General features: G+C 41.2%; 1 protein-coding gene across 8 annotated transcripts in view; it reads right to left on the bottom strand.

Annotated features, from left to right (window-relative positions):
* The window catches only part of CDH4 (cadherin 4), a 673189-nt gene that overhangs the window by 59358 nt on the left and 594267 nt on the right, over positions 1 to 19564 (bottom strand). For all 8 annotated transcript variants that reach the window (XM_080557562.1, XM_080557563.1, XM_080557565.1 and 5 more), the window contains one exon: positions 17597 to 17769. In XM_080557562.1, the coding sequence (XP_080413688.1) occupies positions 17597 to 17769 (173 nt within the window). The remainder of the gene's footprint in view (positions 1 to 17596; positions 17770 to 19564) is intronic.

Genomic DNA, 19564 nt, shown 5'->3' on the forward strand with positions numbered 1-19564 from the left:
GGTGGGAGAGCCCCGTCGAGGGGTCTGTACAGAAAGACAGCCAGGCACTGCACGTCGGCCAGTAACTGTGCTCTCATGGCACTGTAACTTAAAAACAGCTAAACCATCCCTGACTTTAGAAGTATTATTATTATTATTTTATACCGAGTCATTGCGTATAGCCATGCAACTGAAAATTCTGGAAAAAATGGAAATAAGCATTTGCTATTAAATATATCTCAGTGATATAATGTGCTTTCAAGAAATATGCGAAACAGATTCACTTTTAGCTAGTAAGGACAAGACTCAGAAGCATCGGCAACTGACAGAGGTCAGAACAGTTTGCAAAATAAAATAGGAAAAAACCTTCCTGGAACCTCAAAATCCCTCAAAGCTGATGACATAACTGCTCTTGATTTCAGCAGTCTTAGACTCAAAGAGAGAACAACAACAGGAATCTTCTTAAATATTTGTTGTTAAGGTAAATCTAAAATGATTGTCTAGCACAATGTTAATTACATTGTACAGCAATCAAAACAGAGACGCTGAGTCTAATGAATCCCTACTCTCACCTTTGGAACAGAACTGGAGTGTCTTGTTCACCTCCTTATTAGCCCATAAATATTCTAATTAGGAAGCAACTCCAGATGAATAGGATTAGCAATAAGGACATTTTAGACTAGGTACACAAGAGATACTCAAAACTCTCATGTCTTATCTAAGGCTCTCCTGACATTTATAATCATGTAGAAACGCTAAATTTACATAGCTCTGCCTAATTAGACATGGTTGCAATTATGTTTGTGGGCTTTCTTTTTTTCCTGCCCAAGTATAACTTACCCTGTCAAAACAGGAAACAGGAATTGAATAGAATTCCGCAAGAAATAAAAATATATTCTGCTATTTATATTTTGTTGTTTTTTATTTGAAATTCATGTTTCAAACCCACTTTTTAGATCCCAGGCGAAAATTGGCTGTTATGGATCTAAGTCCAGATCACTGCTGCTTTAGATGTGAAAAAGAGGTTTTTTTTAGATCAGCAGCATTTCAAGAGCAGGCACTAAAACAGGCCAAATTCTGCAAAAGGTCATACATGCTCTGCATGTAGTCAGTGGGTTGCTCCTGCTCTTGATGAGAGGAGGAAGCAAAGCTCCCTGAAATTCTCCCCCGGTCTATGAATTTTTTCTGACTGCCCTGTGGTTTTCAGATTTAGCCCCTCTCTCCAGCCTGAAAGAGCCTGAGCCTGACATTTCTGAAAGAATTCTGTGTTTGCCTTTCTTGGCCTTCAGTAAGATGGTGAGAAGCAGACAATCCATCAAGCTATATTTTCTGTGCAGCAATTGCTGGCATTATTAGGCAGGGACTTGATAAATGATGTGTACATTATAATAACTGAATTTCAATATATTGTCTTTGATGTCTATAATCACAGAGAGCGTTCTTTCACCTTAGCTCAAACATAACTCAAAATAAGAGTATGCACTCAATTCAACATCGAGCTGAACCATCGACATCAAAACTCATCTGTGTCAGCAGACTTCCCCTGCACGGAGCTCACACATCAAGGTGGATGGAGATGGCCATGCACATGGACAGACACCCTGGATTAGGGCACTGCTAGGGCAAACAGCCACAAATTATATTGACTGCTTAAGGTCTAACTCTCTCTACTCCTAAATACCTTGTTTATCAGAAAACTAGTATCCTATTTGATTCACATCATGTTTCAAGCTCCATGCAAATGATGCCAGCAGATTTACAGAGCCCCTGCAAGGCAGGCTTCCTGGTGGCAAAGGTCAGTGGCCCGAAGCACAGCAGCACTAACGAATACTGTTTTTAATAAGGACTCACGAGGAATACGAATATAACTGAGGAATGGTATTGAAAAATCTCCTGTTTACAGCTTAACTGCTCGGAGTGTAGGAGAGGTGGAGAAACAACAGTTCTGCTTGTGCAAATTTGCAAAAGCAAGAAGTAATCAATTAAGAAATCAAATGACCTCCTTTTGCCAACCTGAAGAAAAGAGAATCTTGCAGTAAACTGATTCACGTGAGCACTCTCAAACTGTTTAATGCACAACACAGGTCAGTAACACACACCAAGTCTAGGGTCAACCCAAAACCTGCTGAAGCCCAGCTGCAGTCTTCTGATGAATTTTACATTCATGCTCTACTGAAATAGAAAGATCTGGCGTGCTTCTGAATATCTCCATGAAATAAGGACAACAGTCTGCTTCTAAAAGGATGTGACCGGTATATTCTCTTTGGGTAGGACATCAGTCTGATGTCTGCTTTCTTATCAAGCTTTCTAATCAAGAGTTGCATCAGTCAGGATAGTTGGATCTGAAAGCTTATGATGACAGCCCAAGGAGTTGAAACAAAATCAATAACCATACAAACACCACTCCCATCCTCTGCTCTGCTATATTTAAGATCAATCAATATGCATAAACGACTAGCGCCAGGCACATCTGCACTAGTCTAGCACATAATCAACTTTGTCTTGTCTCAGCTTAATATAATTTTCCACCATATTAGCAGTCTTTATGATATCCTGTCTTTTCAAATAGACATAATTCAGAATCACTACATAGTTCAATTGGATTATTTTAGTTGCACACAGACCTGCACTTGCACACACACAAATCTGCCCTTTGGTCTCTCTTCACTCCACTGCAGTCGGGATTATAGCCATGTTTAAAGTGTTTGCAAGGAGGTGACAATCTGAAGCCCTAGCCACCTTTTCCCGATACCTCTGGCAGAAAAACGTATGTGTGGGTGTATATATGTATACTTAACGGACTGGGAAAAGAAATGAACAAACTTATCAAATGCCATGCTGAAACATCCATTAAAAATTGCACACACTTTTAATGACTTGGGTGAGGGTTGCTGTTGCATAAATTTATTTAACGTTAATGTCCCTTGTTTGCTGTAAATTTCACACTGTGAAATTACCAGGGCAATTCTAATGGTGCTGAAGCCTACAGCTGCTCTCTATGATAAAAGAGGAAATAATTATGAATTCCTCTGGGAAGCCAAAGAAAGTCAAAGATCTCCCTCAAAACTGCTCCCCGATGAGCTGCTCATCAGCCAGCTCATGAGGTGCAGAGCCGCTCTCCAGAGCCGGGGGAAGCAAGGAGCAAGCGGGACGCTCGTGCTGACAATGACTGCACCATCAAGTGACATTTACTTTGAAAGGACTGAACGCTGGTGTCTGCAACAGCTCCTGCCAAGAAACGTAGGAAGTCAAGACAGAGCACGGAAGTGGTTTTACATTCCAAGTTAGGATGATAAAGTGTAATTTTACATCTAATCAGCTAGTGAGAGACTAACTACCAAGCACACAGCTCAAAGGGCTCATGCCTGAAGCGCTGACAGATGCCTATATCATAAGAGGATGCTGAATTACATGGGTTTTCCCATCTAAAATGGCATTTTCTATAACCCTCTGAATCCAGAGCTCATAACCTTTGCCAAAGTTCACATGAGGAGTGGAAAAAGGGCAAAAACAGTGACTGCAGAAACTCATGTCACTATGCACGAAAGACAGGGAGCTTCAGCTGAAGCATCCCAGATACGCTTCATCCTTATTCGATTTCTTTCCAAGCCTGCAGTTGTGAGTATTCACACCTTTCATGAGATCTAAGCTTTCCTCCTTCAACATAAGACACCCTACACTACCAGCACCATTTATTTATTAACCAGATTTGATTGTTTTCAAGGCTGTTTATGCCCCATCATCACTGCCACTAAGCACTAGGATAGCTTTGGTGAGATGATCTGAAGCCTTATTAGGCTTTGCTAGTAAGCCCTTTGTGCCAAATTCCTTAATTCCTGCAAATGTCTCCTCCTCTTCCTATTCCCCGTCCTTGTCCTCCCCTGCATCTCCTTACTTGTGGAGCAGCAGAAGGGTGCAGAATGGATCGTTCCTCCCTTCTCCCTTCCTTCACATCACTGTGGGATCTCCTGGCTGCAGCGCTCTGCCTGCAGATGAGCGGGGAGCCCTGTACTGGGGGCACAAGTGGAGACCCCAGCCACAGCACTGTACCCTGTCTCCCTGCGCTGCAGTCAGGATCCTTCCTTCGGCTGGCTTTGAATTCAGACCCTATAACAACTGACTCAATAAATGGTCAGAGTGCACTTCTGAAATGATAAAGCAACTCATTCCTGGTAAGGAAAGAGGAGAAACATAAGAAACAAAATCACCTAATGGAACAGACAGGCAGAATTTATTCAGTTGCTCCCTGTGCGTCACTCACAATAACGTGTTGCAGTGCACTTCAGGCTTGTTTCCCGAGAACAAATATAATTCTTATTTATAATGCAACAAAGGATAAAGCAGGTTGCAGGTTTCCTGATTCTGATAAGTGACTCTCTGATTATTTCTTCAATAAAAAACACCGTGTCTTTCAGATTATTCTTTCATGTTTTATTCTTGTTTGGAACAGAGAAGTTGCAGACAAGCCTCTCTGCGCCTTCAGTCACTTCATTTATTTTCTCATTTATAAAACCCAGGGACCCACTGGAGAACACTTCAGTGGTACTTAGGAACTTTTGAGCACTGGATTGAACTTTGTGGACTGGACTTGCAGTGGCGTGTAACCAATGCATGGCTATGGAAAGTGTTAGTGGTTATCAGGTAATTGCATCCTGTGAGATGATGATGCACCAGCGGTAGGCGGGTGGTATTATCACTGTGGATCATGACAGAGCACTCTCCTTGAATAGCAATAATCTGGCTTTCTGAATACACGGTGAACCAATATGCTGCTGGGAAGCCTGTCAGCAAAACCCCCATACTGTAAATCAGCATGCTCCAGGCATCGTCTCGCTGTGCTGAAAGGGGGTGAAAGATGTTAAATGAAATGTAATCACCTGCCTGGACTTTCTACTTACATTCAAATTTCTCTAGCAAAAATGTATCATGTTATTTATTGTGTCTTCTTCTAAGGTATCTGTTACCATACCATTTAGAAACACAAAACATACCAAGACTAGGATTTTCTGTGTCAAAGTGTCCCATTGAAATTCAGACACCTCCTTCTCACAGTCTGTGCAATGCTGCGAAGTAAACAGGGCCTGGACCTCATCGGAAAAAAATCCCTCAACAAACTGTGTGTTTATGTAATGGTGCATGTATTTAGGGCCACTCCAGAGAGATACAGCTGGTTAGACTTGAAAATAACTGCCTGCGAAAACACAAACAATAATTTATGGAACTTCAAATGAGTTTTTGCAAGATGTTTTGATGCATTTTCTCTGAATGCTCCCTTGCACATCTAGTTATTAACTATGCCGTTTAGCTACCTTATTTCCTATGGACATTGTACGAAAAGCACCGTGCCTGTGCTCCTCTCTAAACATGCCCTGGCACAGCATCTGGGGTCAGCACAATAATGCAAAATCCGTTTTTCAAATCTGTCAGCCTTTGAAGATGCTAATACTGCAGGCGATGGTCACTCCGAGTTACATTAAGAGGTTCTTATTGTGAACAGTGGAATTAGCTCTCAGAAGAACATCCCTAAATTCCCTTTTTGATATGGTGGGATGACAGTGGTGGCAGAGACCATATAGAGAGCTGAAGGGGCCTGAGGATGAAATCTGGTGGAGAATATTATGACAAAGTGGCTTTTCATCAGAAGACACTAACGGTGACTGCTTCCAAAGAAGGGCGTTCAAAATCTCTCTTTTACATGAAATTTATTTTTATGTTGCAAAATAGTCTCTTTTTTAATGATTTGAGACATGTTTTTAAAAAATTGATCTTTTAAAATGTCAAACATCATTTTAGAAGACCGATATCAACGTGACATTTTTGCAGCCATTGAAATAAAAATCTTTTTTTTTTTTCCAGATTTTTTTCTGATTGGTAATTACGACTTTTAAGATTTATTATTTTGCTCTAGTCTGGGGGCTGTGGAACTCTTATGGGGGCATTTCATGCCTAATCAGGACCATTTACATAAATGACTACTGCTGCTTCAATTTGCAATCACATGGATATAGCTGAGAGACTCTCCAGCTCTCCAGTCTGTGTGCTCACAGAAACTTTGCCATGACAAAAACAGCTCCAGGTGGGCCATCTACCAAAGATCCATTCAATGTTCTGCAGATTTTCCTGATCTTCAAGCTATTTTATAGCACTCGTAAGGCTAACTCATGGAAAGGCAGTTTAGATATGTCTATGTGAGCCACAGCCAGGGCAGTGATTGCTTTGTAAATAGATGGTATGTTGGAGTCATGCAGTCATTCAGTGCCTCTCCAGCACATGCTGAGGGAAGCTGCCTTCTCTTGTCACCTGTAGGGCAGATTTTGGGATAGCGGGGAGCCCTGGTAACCCTTTCAGATTTTCTCTTTATGCCTAAATATGTATTAATTCAAACCACATCTAGTTCCTGATTTACAAGCAAATACTGTTCATTACCTTTTCTGCCAAACATCATGTCTTCTGATATCAAACATCAAGGGGGGAAAAATGCACATAATTTACAAATCTAATAACGCATTTCCCATCACACTCCTCTGCATTGCCATGGCCACAAAAAGATGGAATCAGCCAAGATGAAAGCATTTTCAGGGCTGAAGTTTAATGGCTAAAATAATTGCAGAAACATACACATCTCCAAAACAAACCACTTCCAGAATGAATAATGTGTGGAGTAGCCTCTCATCTACTACTCCACTTCACCTCAGTACAAGCTCCCCTGTGAGCAAAACACATACAATATATTGTAGAGTATTTCAGACCCTGCAGATCTCTACAGCTGGGACAGCTCTAAGCTCCTGCAAACAAACTGCAGGGTTTGCAGAGAGTTAAATAAAAAAGGATGTATTGCTGCTCTTCTTATCTCTTCAAAATCCACCTTCAGAAGGTGAAGACAATTCTTTCTAAATAAGCATTTTATTTTTAATTTGACACGTTTGCTTGGGTGGTACAAAATCCTCCCTTTAGATAGCAAGTATCCACCAGAAAAGTTTTACTGATTCTGCAGGAGTTACTCACAGGTGACTTGCAGACTCTGCTTCCTCCTCAGGCAACAGAAATCAGCCTGGCCAGTCTACCCATCTGAGCAGCTGCCCAAACTTTGAACCATTAAAATGAGATTCTTCCTTTTAAACTGATACAACTTCCACGTTGGTATGAATGTGAAACTGCAATCTATTTATTTTTCATAGACCTATATAATTAAGACTGTAAAGGCCAACTTATTGAATGCCTGGATAATATGAGTCACCACATTTTATCCAATTAGTTCCCCTTCTAAATTTTAGCCATCAGATTTAAGGTCTCTCAGTAAGTGACCTGTTTATTTGAACTGAAAACTAAATTTATTTTTCTAGAAAGTCATTCAAAAACAGAAAGCATTTTAAGTGCGAAAAATGAACTGCTTGAATAAAACATAATTGTACTGACATATACTTTACTTAACGAGGATTTCTCACATAAAATCCCCACTGCTTTGTAGAATTGGAATAAAAGAACAACAATGAAAAGGAAAATATTTACCCTAAAATTTAGGGAAAATAAAGCAAGGTTATTATGACAAAAAAACCAAGGTGCCTTAATGCTCTGCTACTACAAGCTCCTAGATGCTTTAACGTGCAGTTCTGGGAAAGGTAATACACAGCTCTTCCTGCCTGCACATGACACCTGGTTGGCCTTATCCAAGAGATCTTCTCTCAGTCTGTAGTCCATGGAGAATATTCCAAACCTGAAATCGTGTGTGATTATTTATAGCCACTCCAGTGATGCTTGGAAGTGTCTAACAAGAGCAGTTGTTCTCTTCAAAGAGCTACCTTCTGCCACCTTTTTGGTACTAATTAGTACAGAACTCAAGGAATTAGACAGTATTCATGGTGCAGAATAACGAACTCCCACATTTTTGTCCTTGTTCACACATTTCTCTCTTTTTGGAAGTATTACCTCCCCAGCAACTACATGCTCTGTGATCCTGACACTATTCCAAAGCTCTGATGAGATGCACTATAAAGACAGCAGATACACCAACGTTTTAATTCCAGTTTACAGAGCACATAATAGTCTCTCCTTTGTTTACACTGATAACTTTCCATTTTAAGAATACTTTCAGAATACAAGACTCTTTATCTGTCTTCTGACAGTTACATACCTTTGCATTTACACTGCCTTTTTCTTATGCTTTGTTAAGAAAAGTAGCTGCTGCAGACTGAAACATCCTGTAAACTCATTCATGCTCTAGGAAATGTGTCAATGCTAATATTTTAACAAGAAATGTAGCAAAAGATGCTCATAGGAATGGGTTGTATTATTAAAAAAATACTACTATGTCTACAAAGAAGAAGTTAACAAAGTCTCTCTTTAAAATGCTAATAACAGACAATGGTCTGTGGATAAGTTAATTAGCGGAGCCAGCTTGTGTTTAATTATTTCACTTGACCTGGTGCAGATTTAGACAATAATCCCTTTAGAGAGGGGAAGGGGCTGTTGAAAGTATGTGATGTATCAGAGAAAAAACTTCAAATCTGCCTGAGCTGAGCGGGTAGTCTTCTATCTAAAATTGGCATGATACACTATTCTCTACTGTAAGACAAGCTCAAATGGAAAAAGAAATGCAGGTCTGAACTAGAGAGATTATGCTAAGGACCTGGTGAGCTTTCCACTCCGATACTTAAATTTTTTTCTCTCCCCATTCAGCTGGGATTTTACTATTGAATAATGTATAAACCAACTCACTGTAGTCAGAGGTGGGATTTTACGAGCAACTTGAAACAAGTGCAACCAGACTGAACCAGAACTCTCTGAACATACTAAAATGTGTGTGAAGAAAGAAAAGGGTCTATAGACTATTAGTATATATGGAATTTTCTTATAGGAGAGGCTCTGAAGATTTCCACATTTTTTAAAAAAAAGAACTGATTAGGTTGGGTATCAGTCCTATTCTTGCTCAGACTCTATAATCGGATCCAATTAAACTCAAAGGTTTGTTTTATCTGAGTAGGTCAACCCCAAATCAAGTAGCTTTTCAATTTGGTAATAGCTCTTCAGTAGCTTGCCCAAATATGAATAAGAAGTCATTACAGCTTAAAATGTGAAACGGTTACAATCTCCTCCAGAACCTACAGCATCTTAATGCCAGCAATACTTAAAGAAAGCCAAGTGTATAAAAGAAAGTACAAGCCAAATGAAAAAAAAAAAAAAAGAAAAAAAAATACCCACATACTGGGGAGCTGCTCTGGCAGGCAGTAAATAGCTTCATACACAATGTGTGAGTGGAAAGAAACTATTCATTTTAGCCAAAGGGTAGGACTCATTCGTGGTGGAATCAGCTCCACAAGAGATGAAACTGGTTGTACGTTTACTTTTATACACTAGTTGTCTCTGTTTTGTGGCTAGAGCATCCTCCTGCATGCATCGCCAGACAGGACATTCAGTGCACAGGGACTTGAGATGAAAAACTTCACAGAACAACTAGATTGATAAAAGCAGCACCGTTGCTCTGTTTGATCCTCTTTATTAAAAACGTAACATGATGGGGAATGAAATACCCAAGAGCGAGGCCAGACAAATGCAGGCCTCGTGTGGTGTATCACCTTGCTAGATACTAACTGTAGAAAAAAGAGCTATGGTGCCAAGGTGGGATCCCCATCAGCTCTTCTGACAGCCACATTTCGCTGGAGCGTGGGGACTGTCAGCCTAAGGCATAAAACTCCTCATCTTGAAAAATGAAGCCTCCTCAGCTACCAGTCTGCATATATGAAGCCAACCTCTGAAGCTGACCTGCATGGCAAAAAAATCATGGGTCCTTCCTCATCCCTCACAAACCACTGTGACAGTCTCCTTCCTCTAAGAAGCCACGGCACACCCCAGTCATGAGTTAGGCACCTCAGCAATGCCAACAGCAAGGCAAAGAATTGCTGAAGACGAGTTCAAAATCAGTGTTAACAAAATCATTAGAGCAGAGAGGGTTTGTAGCACTGCTGTCCTGGTGAGATGTTGACCATGATTTTCTGAATCCCAAAGAGTTCGTGTTGCATAGATAAAAAAACAGGAAGAGTGGGATAAGGTTTCATGGAAACTATGAGACCAAGCAGCTCTCTTAAACAAGCAGGCATTGTTCGGCCATGTTTTTGCAGGGCGTGCAAAGCGCTCCTTCCCCAAAAGCAGAGTTGTCAAGGATTAAAAGACACACATCTATCAAAGGCTGGCAATACAGGCTGCCATAAAGCATGCTCTGCCTGTCCAGGCAATATGATTAAATGTGTGTTCTCTGCTCTGTCTTAATTCATTAGTGTTTACCTTTGTCAGTGTTATTAACTTCCTAAAGCCCCCAACAACAACAGGGCCATTAGTGTTTAAGCACAGAGAGGATAATGAGTGCATGTGTGCAGATGAAACAAGAGCTAGGCTAAGCTACGCATTTGCTTACACAAACCCACTCTTGAACTGTGACAACAGATCATCACCATTTGTACAACCAGTTAGTCTCCAACCCATTACATCTGTGTCCTGGTCATCTTGCTGGTGAATTTCTTTCTTTTTTTTTTTATTTTTTTTGAGGTAAATACTGTGGCTATTTTCCTCTCTGCTCATTGGGCTTCCACAGATTCCAACTTATTTACAAGTTTCATTTATTTATTTATTTATTTATTTATTTATTTATTTTTCCTAGAGAGCTGTTTTGGTCCTTAAAAGTTTCTCCTATCATCTCCAAAAACTACTTTCTTTTTTGTGTGTGTGAGAAATACATACTCATGCTATTGTCTTCCAGGCCCACAGCTCAGAGCCCCTGCTCTATCAGTCTTACCATTCTACCTACCTATTAGTTTTTTATCAAGGAAAACCAATCAAAAATAACTTTCCATACACACGAGCTCTAAAAACTGATCGACAGCATTGTATTCAGAGAGTTGCAGCAATCATGCATAAGACAGAAAGGTACAGGTGATTCTGGAACCAACTACCACGGAGACAAACAGCCACTGCTCTTTGGGAAATGCAAATGGGGAGAAATATTCTTTCCAGGTACAGTACCAAGGTTTCAGAACCACTGACATAATTCCCTTCTCATTTAAAACAAAAGGCACTGTTCCTCTGATGAGGCTTTGCTCATATCTCTCCTGTGCTGCAACGAGAGCTACCGAGGAATCCACTAAGCAATGCTGGGCCAACAGCGCGCGGAGCAGACCCGAGCCCTCCCCATCTGCTAACTTCTGGTAGCTCAAATTACTACAAGTGGCCCTCCACTGGGTGCACGATGCATTTCCAAAGGCACTAAATGGGGTTAATAAAATGAACCTTCTTCACTGATGAGTGGGAGTGCTCCTCACCATAATTTGCTGAAAAAGGTCATTCTTGCCTGTAATGAGAAAATGAAATGCATGCTGGAATGATGGAGCAAGCTCAAATCAGTCCTACGTACGATGTAGAAACATAAACCAGAATCAAGCATAAATCTACTGGCTAAATTCAGCTTATGGCTAATCAGCTCTTCCTTTGACAGGATATGCTGCTGTGGAAATGGGATAATTTTATAACTGAATAATTTAACCAGTTTTATCTTTAAGTAACGATTTCAGACATATTAATATATAAAGCCTTAGTATTTACATTTTTGTTACACGGACCTGAAAAATTACAATGTATCAGGAATAACAGCATTTGGTGATAAGTGACATATATGGAGTGGCTTTCATTCCCCAGAACGACTTTGTGTTTCACAAATCCCCAGGACGGCGTGTGGCAGGGAGGGCAGAGCCTGCTGGGTGGCAGGTGGGGAAGAAATGTCTCTCAGTAGCAAAGCAGCCAAAAAGGGACAAGAAGGGGCACGTAAAGGTCTCTGACCAGCTGTACTGAATATAATATTTTACCTGCTTACCCCTGTTAAGACTCTGGTAATATATGTCTGTCTACAAGATATATTCTCCAACCATTATTTGAATACTGCTATAAGCGGAGAAGCCACCTACCCTTAGAGGTAACAGTCCTTCATCATCTCAGTCACAGGAAAATACTTTGGGAGCCCTCAAGTCTAGAAGCTAAATATGGAGATTTGTGGTCCAAATTCACAGAAATAGATATGCCTTACAGGTAAAATAATTGCTAGTCTCTCACTCTCATTCTCCTCCTGTGAGTTCAGCTGCAGATGCATTTTTCTGCATATGTTTTAATGCAGCGATAGAGGAACTTCATCTTTAAAAGCAAAATACTTGTCTTCAGCAAAATCAACAGCCTTGTTTTAGTTCTTCTCTGGGAAAAATAATAGAGAGAACATGAAAACCAGAATCCTACTAAATTTACAGAACTCCTGCAATAGATACAAATAGCAAATGCTGTGCACACTAGATTGTGCCTGTCAGAAGGTGATATCCTCTTACCAGCTCTGCATTAGTCCTCACTGCTCCTTGGAGATGGCTAATTTGAGCATGGAAAATGAGAAACAGAAATTCTGACGATGCAGCCAGGCCATCTAGATGTCACTTTCCCTCACTCTTTGTATTTTGTCCGTACACATACACGACTGATAATCTGCTCAGATGTATCACCTGCATGATGCAGAGAGCCTTCAGGCTTGTGCTGCACCAGATGTTCCTCCAGCCATGCTCTGGGGAGGAGGTGCAGCTTTGCAGAACATCGCATTGACATGCAGTGAGGTGGAATAATTAACACAGGTGACCATAATTTAGAACAGAATAAATTCCTTTTGTTGTATTCCAGGGGCGGAAAAAGGGTTAAAAGATGCTGCACTGTCCTGTCAGAGGAAAATTTCCTGGTGGTGCAAGCAAGGCTCAGCCTGTGTTACCTGTCTGCTACAGTTAGGGTATTGGCTGGCTGGCAAAACCCAGATCAAACCCAGATTGTATGGCAAAAACCAAACCTAGACTGGCTGGCAAACCCAGATAAAAAACACTGTATGGGATATTCCACAAAGGACAAACTGTAGCAGTCCCAGTGGCTAAACTAATTCCTACCACCAGTGTCACACCTTAGTTAACCCTAGTCAACATTTGAAATCAAGTTAACAAGGAGATTTTGAAAAGATACTGCAATGGCCTGGAGATATAGGCACCCCAAATAGTTACTGCAGGTGGTAGACACCAATCACAGCTCAGTTTTGGAGGAGCAGAGCACCACTTTTTTGTTGTCTTTAACCTAACATTTAAAAATTCTGCTCTACAAGAAATGTCTAGTTGCACCAAAACCAGAGCACTGGAAAAGAAATCAACTGTCTCTACCAATAAGAAGAAGTTTCCTCTTCCCCACAAAAATCCTGCCACTTCGCTCAGAAATTGAATAAGGAACTAACTCAGTTGCTGGCAAACTCTCCCTTTTATCTTTCACTCACTTCAGGAAGACTAGCAACATCACATTTTTGGAAAGCCAAGTGCAGTAATCATAGAATCAGATTGCATGCATTTTTAAAAACATTTGCAGCAGCAGAGCACCAATCACCTTTAAAAGAAATACAAACATTCAGAAATTCAGAGGAAGCAACTTAGAGCTCCCGACTGTCTTCATTCATTTAACACCAGATGAACATGCTAGGAAGGGTCTCCTTTAAAAGAAGACCTCAGAAAGTTAGCAACATTACACTACAAGCACCACGGAGCCAAAATACTTATTATCTCATATAAGGCTGGATGACATTTGAGATATCTCAACGTTTATTGGCCTGCCAGCAGAATGTGGAATCAACCAGCTCCTTTTCTCTCCGATCTTTTTTCTCCTTTTTCCCCTGCTTGCTCAAAGTCTGTGTTCATCAAATATTTAGTGGAAGCTCTTCAGAGGATGATATTGCCTATACTATAGCCCCACTGTGGGTTTACTGTGAGACAGATATTCTGCCACCGGAGAAATCAAAAGAGCTGATCTAGTTGAGTGACTGCACCAGGAGCTCACTGGTGGCTGTCAGACCCATCTTCTGGGCTTCATCCCTGCCCGCGACCCCAGCAGAGCAGCGGTGGACAAAATAAGCGAACTTGCATAGCAGATCTGGTCCCTTTGCAATGCTTATCAGGAGAAATGCTCCTTTTCAGAATGGAAAAGAGAAATATCAGTGTTCTGCCTGTTTCCAAGCCCCAGCTAGGGACAGCTGACCCTTTTTTACCCCTTGTTATTTTCTTCTCAGTAGAAAAGAGCAAGGACATCTTGAATTCAGATAAACTGCTAAATTAAGCTATCACTTGGTTAGCAATTCCAGGTAACCCATTTCTGCAGCAGCCTGCCATAAACTGAATTAAATAGCATGGTTCCCCCCCGCCCTGCCCTGAACTTTGTTACAACCTGCCCATTTTCCATGTTCGTAGCCTTCCCTATTAATCCATAAATTTGTGTTCCAACCACTATTTGATCTTTCCCTCCTAGCTTTACTAAACCAGCTACAAATTCACTACTTTTTCTTGACATTTTCCTGTATTAGAGCAAGTATCTACTTTTAACCTTCTCATCTCAGCCTGGCTGTTTGAATGTACCTTTGAACCTCTGTCACATTCTAAATCCCTATGATTTTCCCTATTAGTTCAAGGGGTAGACATTTCTTTGTTCCACCTTTGGCATTTTTCACCCTTAGGCATCCAGGAGCTTAAATCAGACTGTTGCCAAACTATCCTCCTTTAATAATTTTTATGAAGTGCAGTCCAATTATCTTTATCTTCCTTGGGGATCCATTCAATTAAGCACAGTCGTAATGAGTGAATGGACACAGAGCATTGTAACCATATTTACATCCAGATTAATGGGAACCAGGTAAGATAACTTTAAAGCCATCAATATTTTAATACCTTGGCTTTTCATTTTGCTATCTTCCATGTCAGACACATTTAGAGAGACCAGCACAATTTTAGAGGCTGAGTTTTTAATTTCCTCCTTGGTTTGTGGAAATGAGGGTTTAGAAACAGCAGTAAACTACATGAATTTGTCTTTAAATAGGTTTCTTGCAGGTTAACTGAAACACTTCTCGTGATAAAAAGCAAGCTGGAAAGCTTAGTCCAGCTTCTTGGACATTTCTTGAATTGAACATAATGGAAAAAAACAGTAAATAACCAATCCTTAAGTGGAGATGCTGAGATCACTGCTAAGTCTTGCTTAGAGAGCATGCAAGAGATGATGAGCTAAAAACACCAGCTTTGAAGTGACTTTTCTCCCCGCTGAAAGACAAACGTTGGATCTGCACTACGGACCTATCCCTCAGATACAGAATAGCTTTGACAGTTCCTTTCACACCGTCTTTAAGGCACCTTTGCATCACAGGAGCAAGGTAGAAGGATCGAACTTAGACTGCCAACCCGGTTCTGTTTCGACACAGCTTAACATAACAGTGTCATAGGCACTAATAAACGTGTCAATAAGCATTTGGAGAAATATCTGGTATCCAGGGAATTTATATTGGTTGTAGTAGCTTCAGCTGAATAGGTCAGATTTGTTAACATTTTAATTTACACAAATCTGCATTCCAAATACTGCTCTTAGGCTCCTTTTCCTAACAACGAGAAAATGTCAGCAGCAAAACCAAATTTACTCCTCTAATAGCTTTCTCAAGATTTGAGGAAAAACAAACAAAAACAAAAAAACAATCTGTGATAAAGCCATGGTAGTGCTTAAACACATTTTTCAATTTAGCCCTAATATAATTTTATGTTAATAAAACAGAAACTTTTTGCCAATTCCAGGTGTAATCCTGAAAGGCAGCGGAGAGCACTGGGAAGGAGCATGTCCCATAGCTGCAGGGCAGCCCCAGGTCTGTGCCCACGGCTGCTTGTTCTGCCTTGTTCCGAGTGTCCCTCGCCCATCCTGTGGGATGCTCAGCACTGCGTTTCCACACACAGAGTGCCAACTTACCGTCACTTCCCAGACCCAGTGCAACAGCGGGCCTAACACGAAGCATATGGTTCCCCTGAAGTTTTTAATATACTTCAGGCGCAATGAGATAAATCTGAAAAAATATCACCATTCTGCTTTACCCTTTCCCCCTATTTATCGCCTGCCTCTTTTTTTTCAGCTGATTTGCTGAGATTAAAACCTCTCGCCCAACTCGCTACAGCAATCCATGTCTCTGAAATTAATATAAACCTATGACCTTTCTCTGTTCGTAAAGCCCTACATTGCAGTGCTGACCCCCACTGATGTCAGGGGGGCAATAAAAGTTCTGTCATTTCCTTAAAGCCAGCATTTTCCTGCCAGAATTCAGATCCCTCCTCCAAGTCCTCTGCCGCCGTCTCCTGAGGGCAGCCAGCAATCTCTCCTGCAGCCTCCATGAAGCCCTGGAGCAGAAAAGCAGCCCCAAATATGTGAAGAAATGGGCACAAGCCACTGAATTTTTTATGTTGATGTAAGTGAAGTTTGTGAAGATTGTGTGATGAATGTTGATGAATGCATATTTTCATGATATTAATGATGTGCACAGCAACGCACATCGGCTATTGCTTGTCAGAGCGTTGCAGCAGGGCTGACGGTGCCACTGGGGCTGAACTGTAAGGGAAAAAATTTCTTATGTGCTGGGGGACACAGATTTCATTCCTTCAGGGCTGGTGTCCCCATCGGTCACAGGGGAGGAAAGGAGAGAACAGAAGAACAAAACCAATTTCTGGTGCTTTCTCTTAGAAATGCACACTTGATGCTCTCAGAAATGGATTTTGCAAGACTTCTTGTCTCTGGGGACTGCCTCAACTCAAATATCTCAGCTTATGGCTAAAAGTAAGTCCTTACTTTTGTATATGTTGCATAGCCATACTATTGGTGGCTATCCGTTCAACGAACAAATGACCTTTCCTTATCACTTAAAATCTGATCCAGTAAGATCTCCTAACCGCAGTGGACAGGTGACATTCCACGAACCACACAGTCCAATGGGGAAAAAAAAAAAAGCAGAATTTAAGTTTCCCCTCTCACTTCACACCCATAGACTGCTGTCTCCTCCTTCCACTCCAACCCTCCCTCGAGTTTTGTTTAACATGTGAGGTAGAAATGCTTTCTCCTTAAGTTATACTCACAACCAGAGAAGGCAGAGCTCTATGAATCATACTACGTAGCTTACACTACCAGACCACATTTCGGTCCTTTGTAATGGTATTTTTTCTGTATTTGGAAAAGTGTAACTTGTAAAATACCAGGAAGAAGGGCTATTAGAAACAGGACTGCACACAAAACCAAAATCACAGGGTTGATAACATACAACATTTATCTAGTCTGGAAACAATACAAGAATGCCATCATGAAACACTACATTTGTGGAACATAGGCTGTGTAACTGCTTCCAAAGACAACGTACAGAGAGGTCTAGAAAGGCCTATAGTCATACACCTCTTTTTCTGTCCCATCGCAGAAGGGGGACAGATGTCAACTTATTCATCCCCTTTTCCTTCTGAAGTATTTTCTGTCTTTGAGTTGTGCACACTTATACAAGGCAAATACCAGCATCTCGAGTCTGAAGACTCTCCCAGGGTTTCACTGACCACTATGAATTAAGACAACAGTATCACACCGAAGCCACGGTGCCCCACAGTCACTGCAGGAGCAAAGACCATGATCTCCACACTGCAACGCAAACTTTTGGAAGGTTTGGATTAGAGAGAGGATTTGGGCTTTGCAGGTCAGTAACCCTCAACAATTGGATAACTGGTATGACGGTTTTCAAACTCACCTCTCTGTCAAGGCCAGCAGCCACGGTGACGATGTCTCCCGTCTCGCTGTTAATGGTAAACATGTTTTGTGATGGGCTCTGTGGGGTCTGAGTCACAATTCGGTATCTCACCATCCCGTTCGCTGTAGTACTGTCATCAGCATCATTCGCAGTCACTGTCATCACATAGGTACCTTGGAACAAGAGAAGACAAAATATCAGGACTATCGCATTGCACAGCAGATTGAAGTCTCATTGACTCAGGGTTGTGCATTTTACTCAGAAATGCACAGAGTAGATGTCCCATTTCAATCTAGACATCACGAGGATTATGAAAATAGCAACACTGTTGAGACTAGATGATCTGTAAGGATACTGATTACATGTCACTGATATATGGAGAGAAGTTATATGAGGATATCTGCGATTAACTACTAATTCTTCCAGTGATTGTAAGTCTAAGGGCAGCATTTTTTGTCCTGCAATTTCATATAAATTCTCCCAGGACATTTTTTTTCCGTTTGCCAATCACTTCATTCACATATATTGAAAAGTATTTCCAGAGTTTAATAGAGGAAAGCCTATCAGAGTTCTCAACAGCTTCGGAAGGATGCCACCAACATGCCCGGGACCCCATCAAGATGCCCAGTGCAGCAAGCAACCTTCTGCTGCCTCCTGTTTTTGGAGAAACGTCCACCTTTCCAGCTCCTTCCAGGGAAAAAACAACATTTCTGCAGAGCAAATGGAACAGCTGCTGCCCAGCAGGACAGAAAATCAATGATTTGGTATGTGTGGCCAGTGATGTATTGAATCATTGGTTTGTTTCTTGCTAATCATCAGTGTCTTCATTTGCCTTGCAAAAAAAAAAAAGAAATCCCTACTTTCTAGATACTGTTGGGAGCGCACTGATGCACTGACAGGCTCATTATCACTGGAGTTTGGCAGCAGGGTGTTCTGCTAAAGTGGGAAATTATCATTATGAGGGTAAAAGATGTTACTTGATTGGATGGACTCCTGCAGATGCTTGGTCCTGTGACCCCCCTGAGCTCATAGGGCCCAGCTTTACACTTGTTATACTGGTAGGAGAGAAAGACTGAAAGGGCAGACACATATTGCTTGCAAAAAGCAATCTGCAACAGTGTATGAATCTAATGATATGAGACTTGAAAAGGAGGAGTGGGAGGCAAAGAGACAGTGAAACCAGACATAACCTTGCTTAACAACCATCAGAACCCAACAGCATCAATGGAAAGTACCGCTTGTACACTGCTCATTTGGGAACTCTGAACACAATGATGCAGAGTGGTCCCAACAAGAACCTGGGCTCAAGACACAGCCATGTGTTGTTTTGCAAAAAAAAGAGCTGAGCTCGTTCTGCCCACTTGGTTACATGAGAGCCGCTGGCAAACTTGAGGCCATGTGGCTACATCAGTATTGCATCATGTCTGACCTAATATGCCCAGATTCCCAGCTTGATCACAAAGTTAACCAGCTTCCAGTTCAGAGAAGGCACAGAGAACCAGAGGGCTTGCATTTGTTTGCAGGAGAATTAAAGAGCTACCCCTTGCTCTAAATGGGCAGCTCTATCAACAGCTGCAGCATGCCCAAAATTGCAGCCTACTCAAGTGTCCCGAAGACACTCAGCATGCAGGCAATGCCCCCAGTATCTTCCCCAACTTTGGGAAAAAAACATTTTTCAGTATTAGTGGCATCCTAAGTTCGTATTTTTGCAATGTGGAAAATGCTTTCCTGAACTCCTTCCATCTGGCTCTCTCAGGCTCTTTTTGTTCTCTGCGGTGATACATACCCCTGTGAGTTTTCTTAGTTCAATAAGAATTATAGATTAAAAAATAAATGAATGTGTAAGGCAAATTCTAATGATGAATACATTCCTATCATTCCGTGCTAATCCTGATTCACATTTGTGAAATGAAAACTAACTATTCAACAACCTTAACGTTTTTCCAATCAATAAACTTCAGGAAGAAG

This window comes from Anser brachyrhynchus, assembly GCF_964034855.1.
Source record: "Anser brachyrhynchus genome assembly, chromosome: 16".
Lineage (NCBI taxonomy): Eukaryota > Metazoa > Chordata > Aves > Anseriformes > Anatidae > Anser > Anser brachyrhynchus.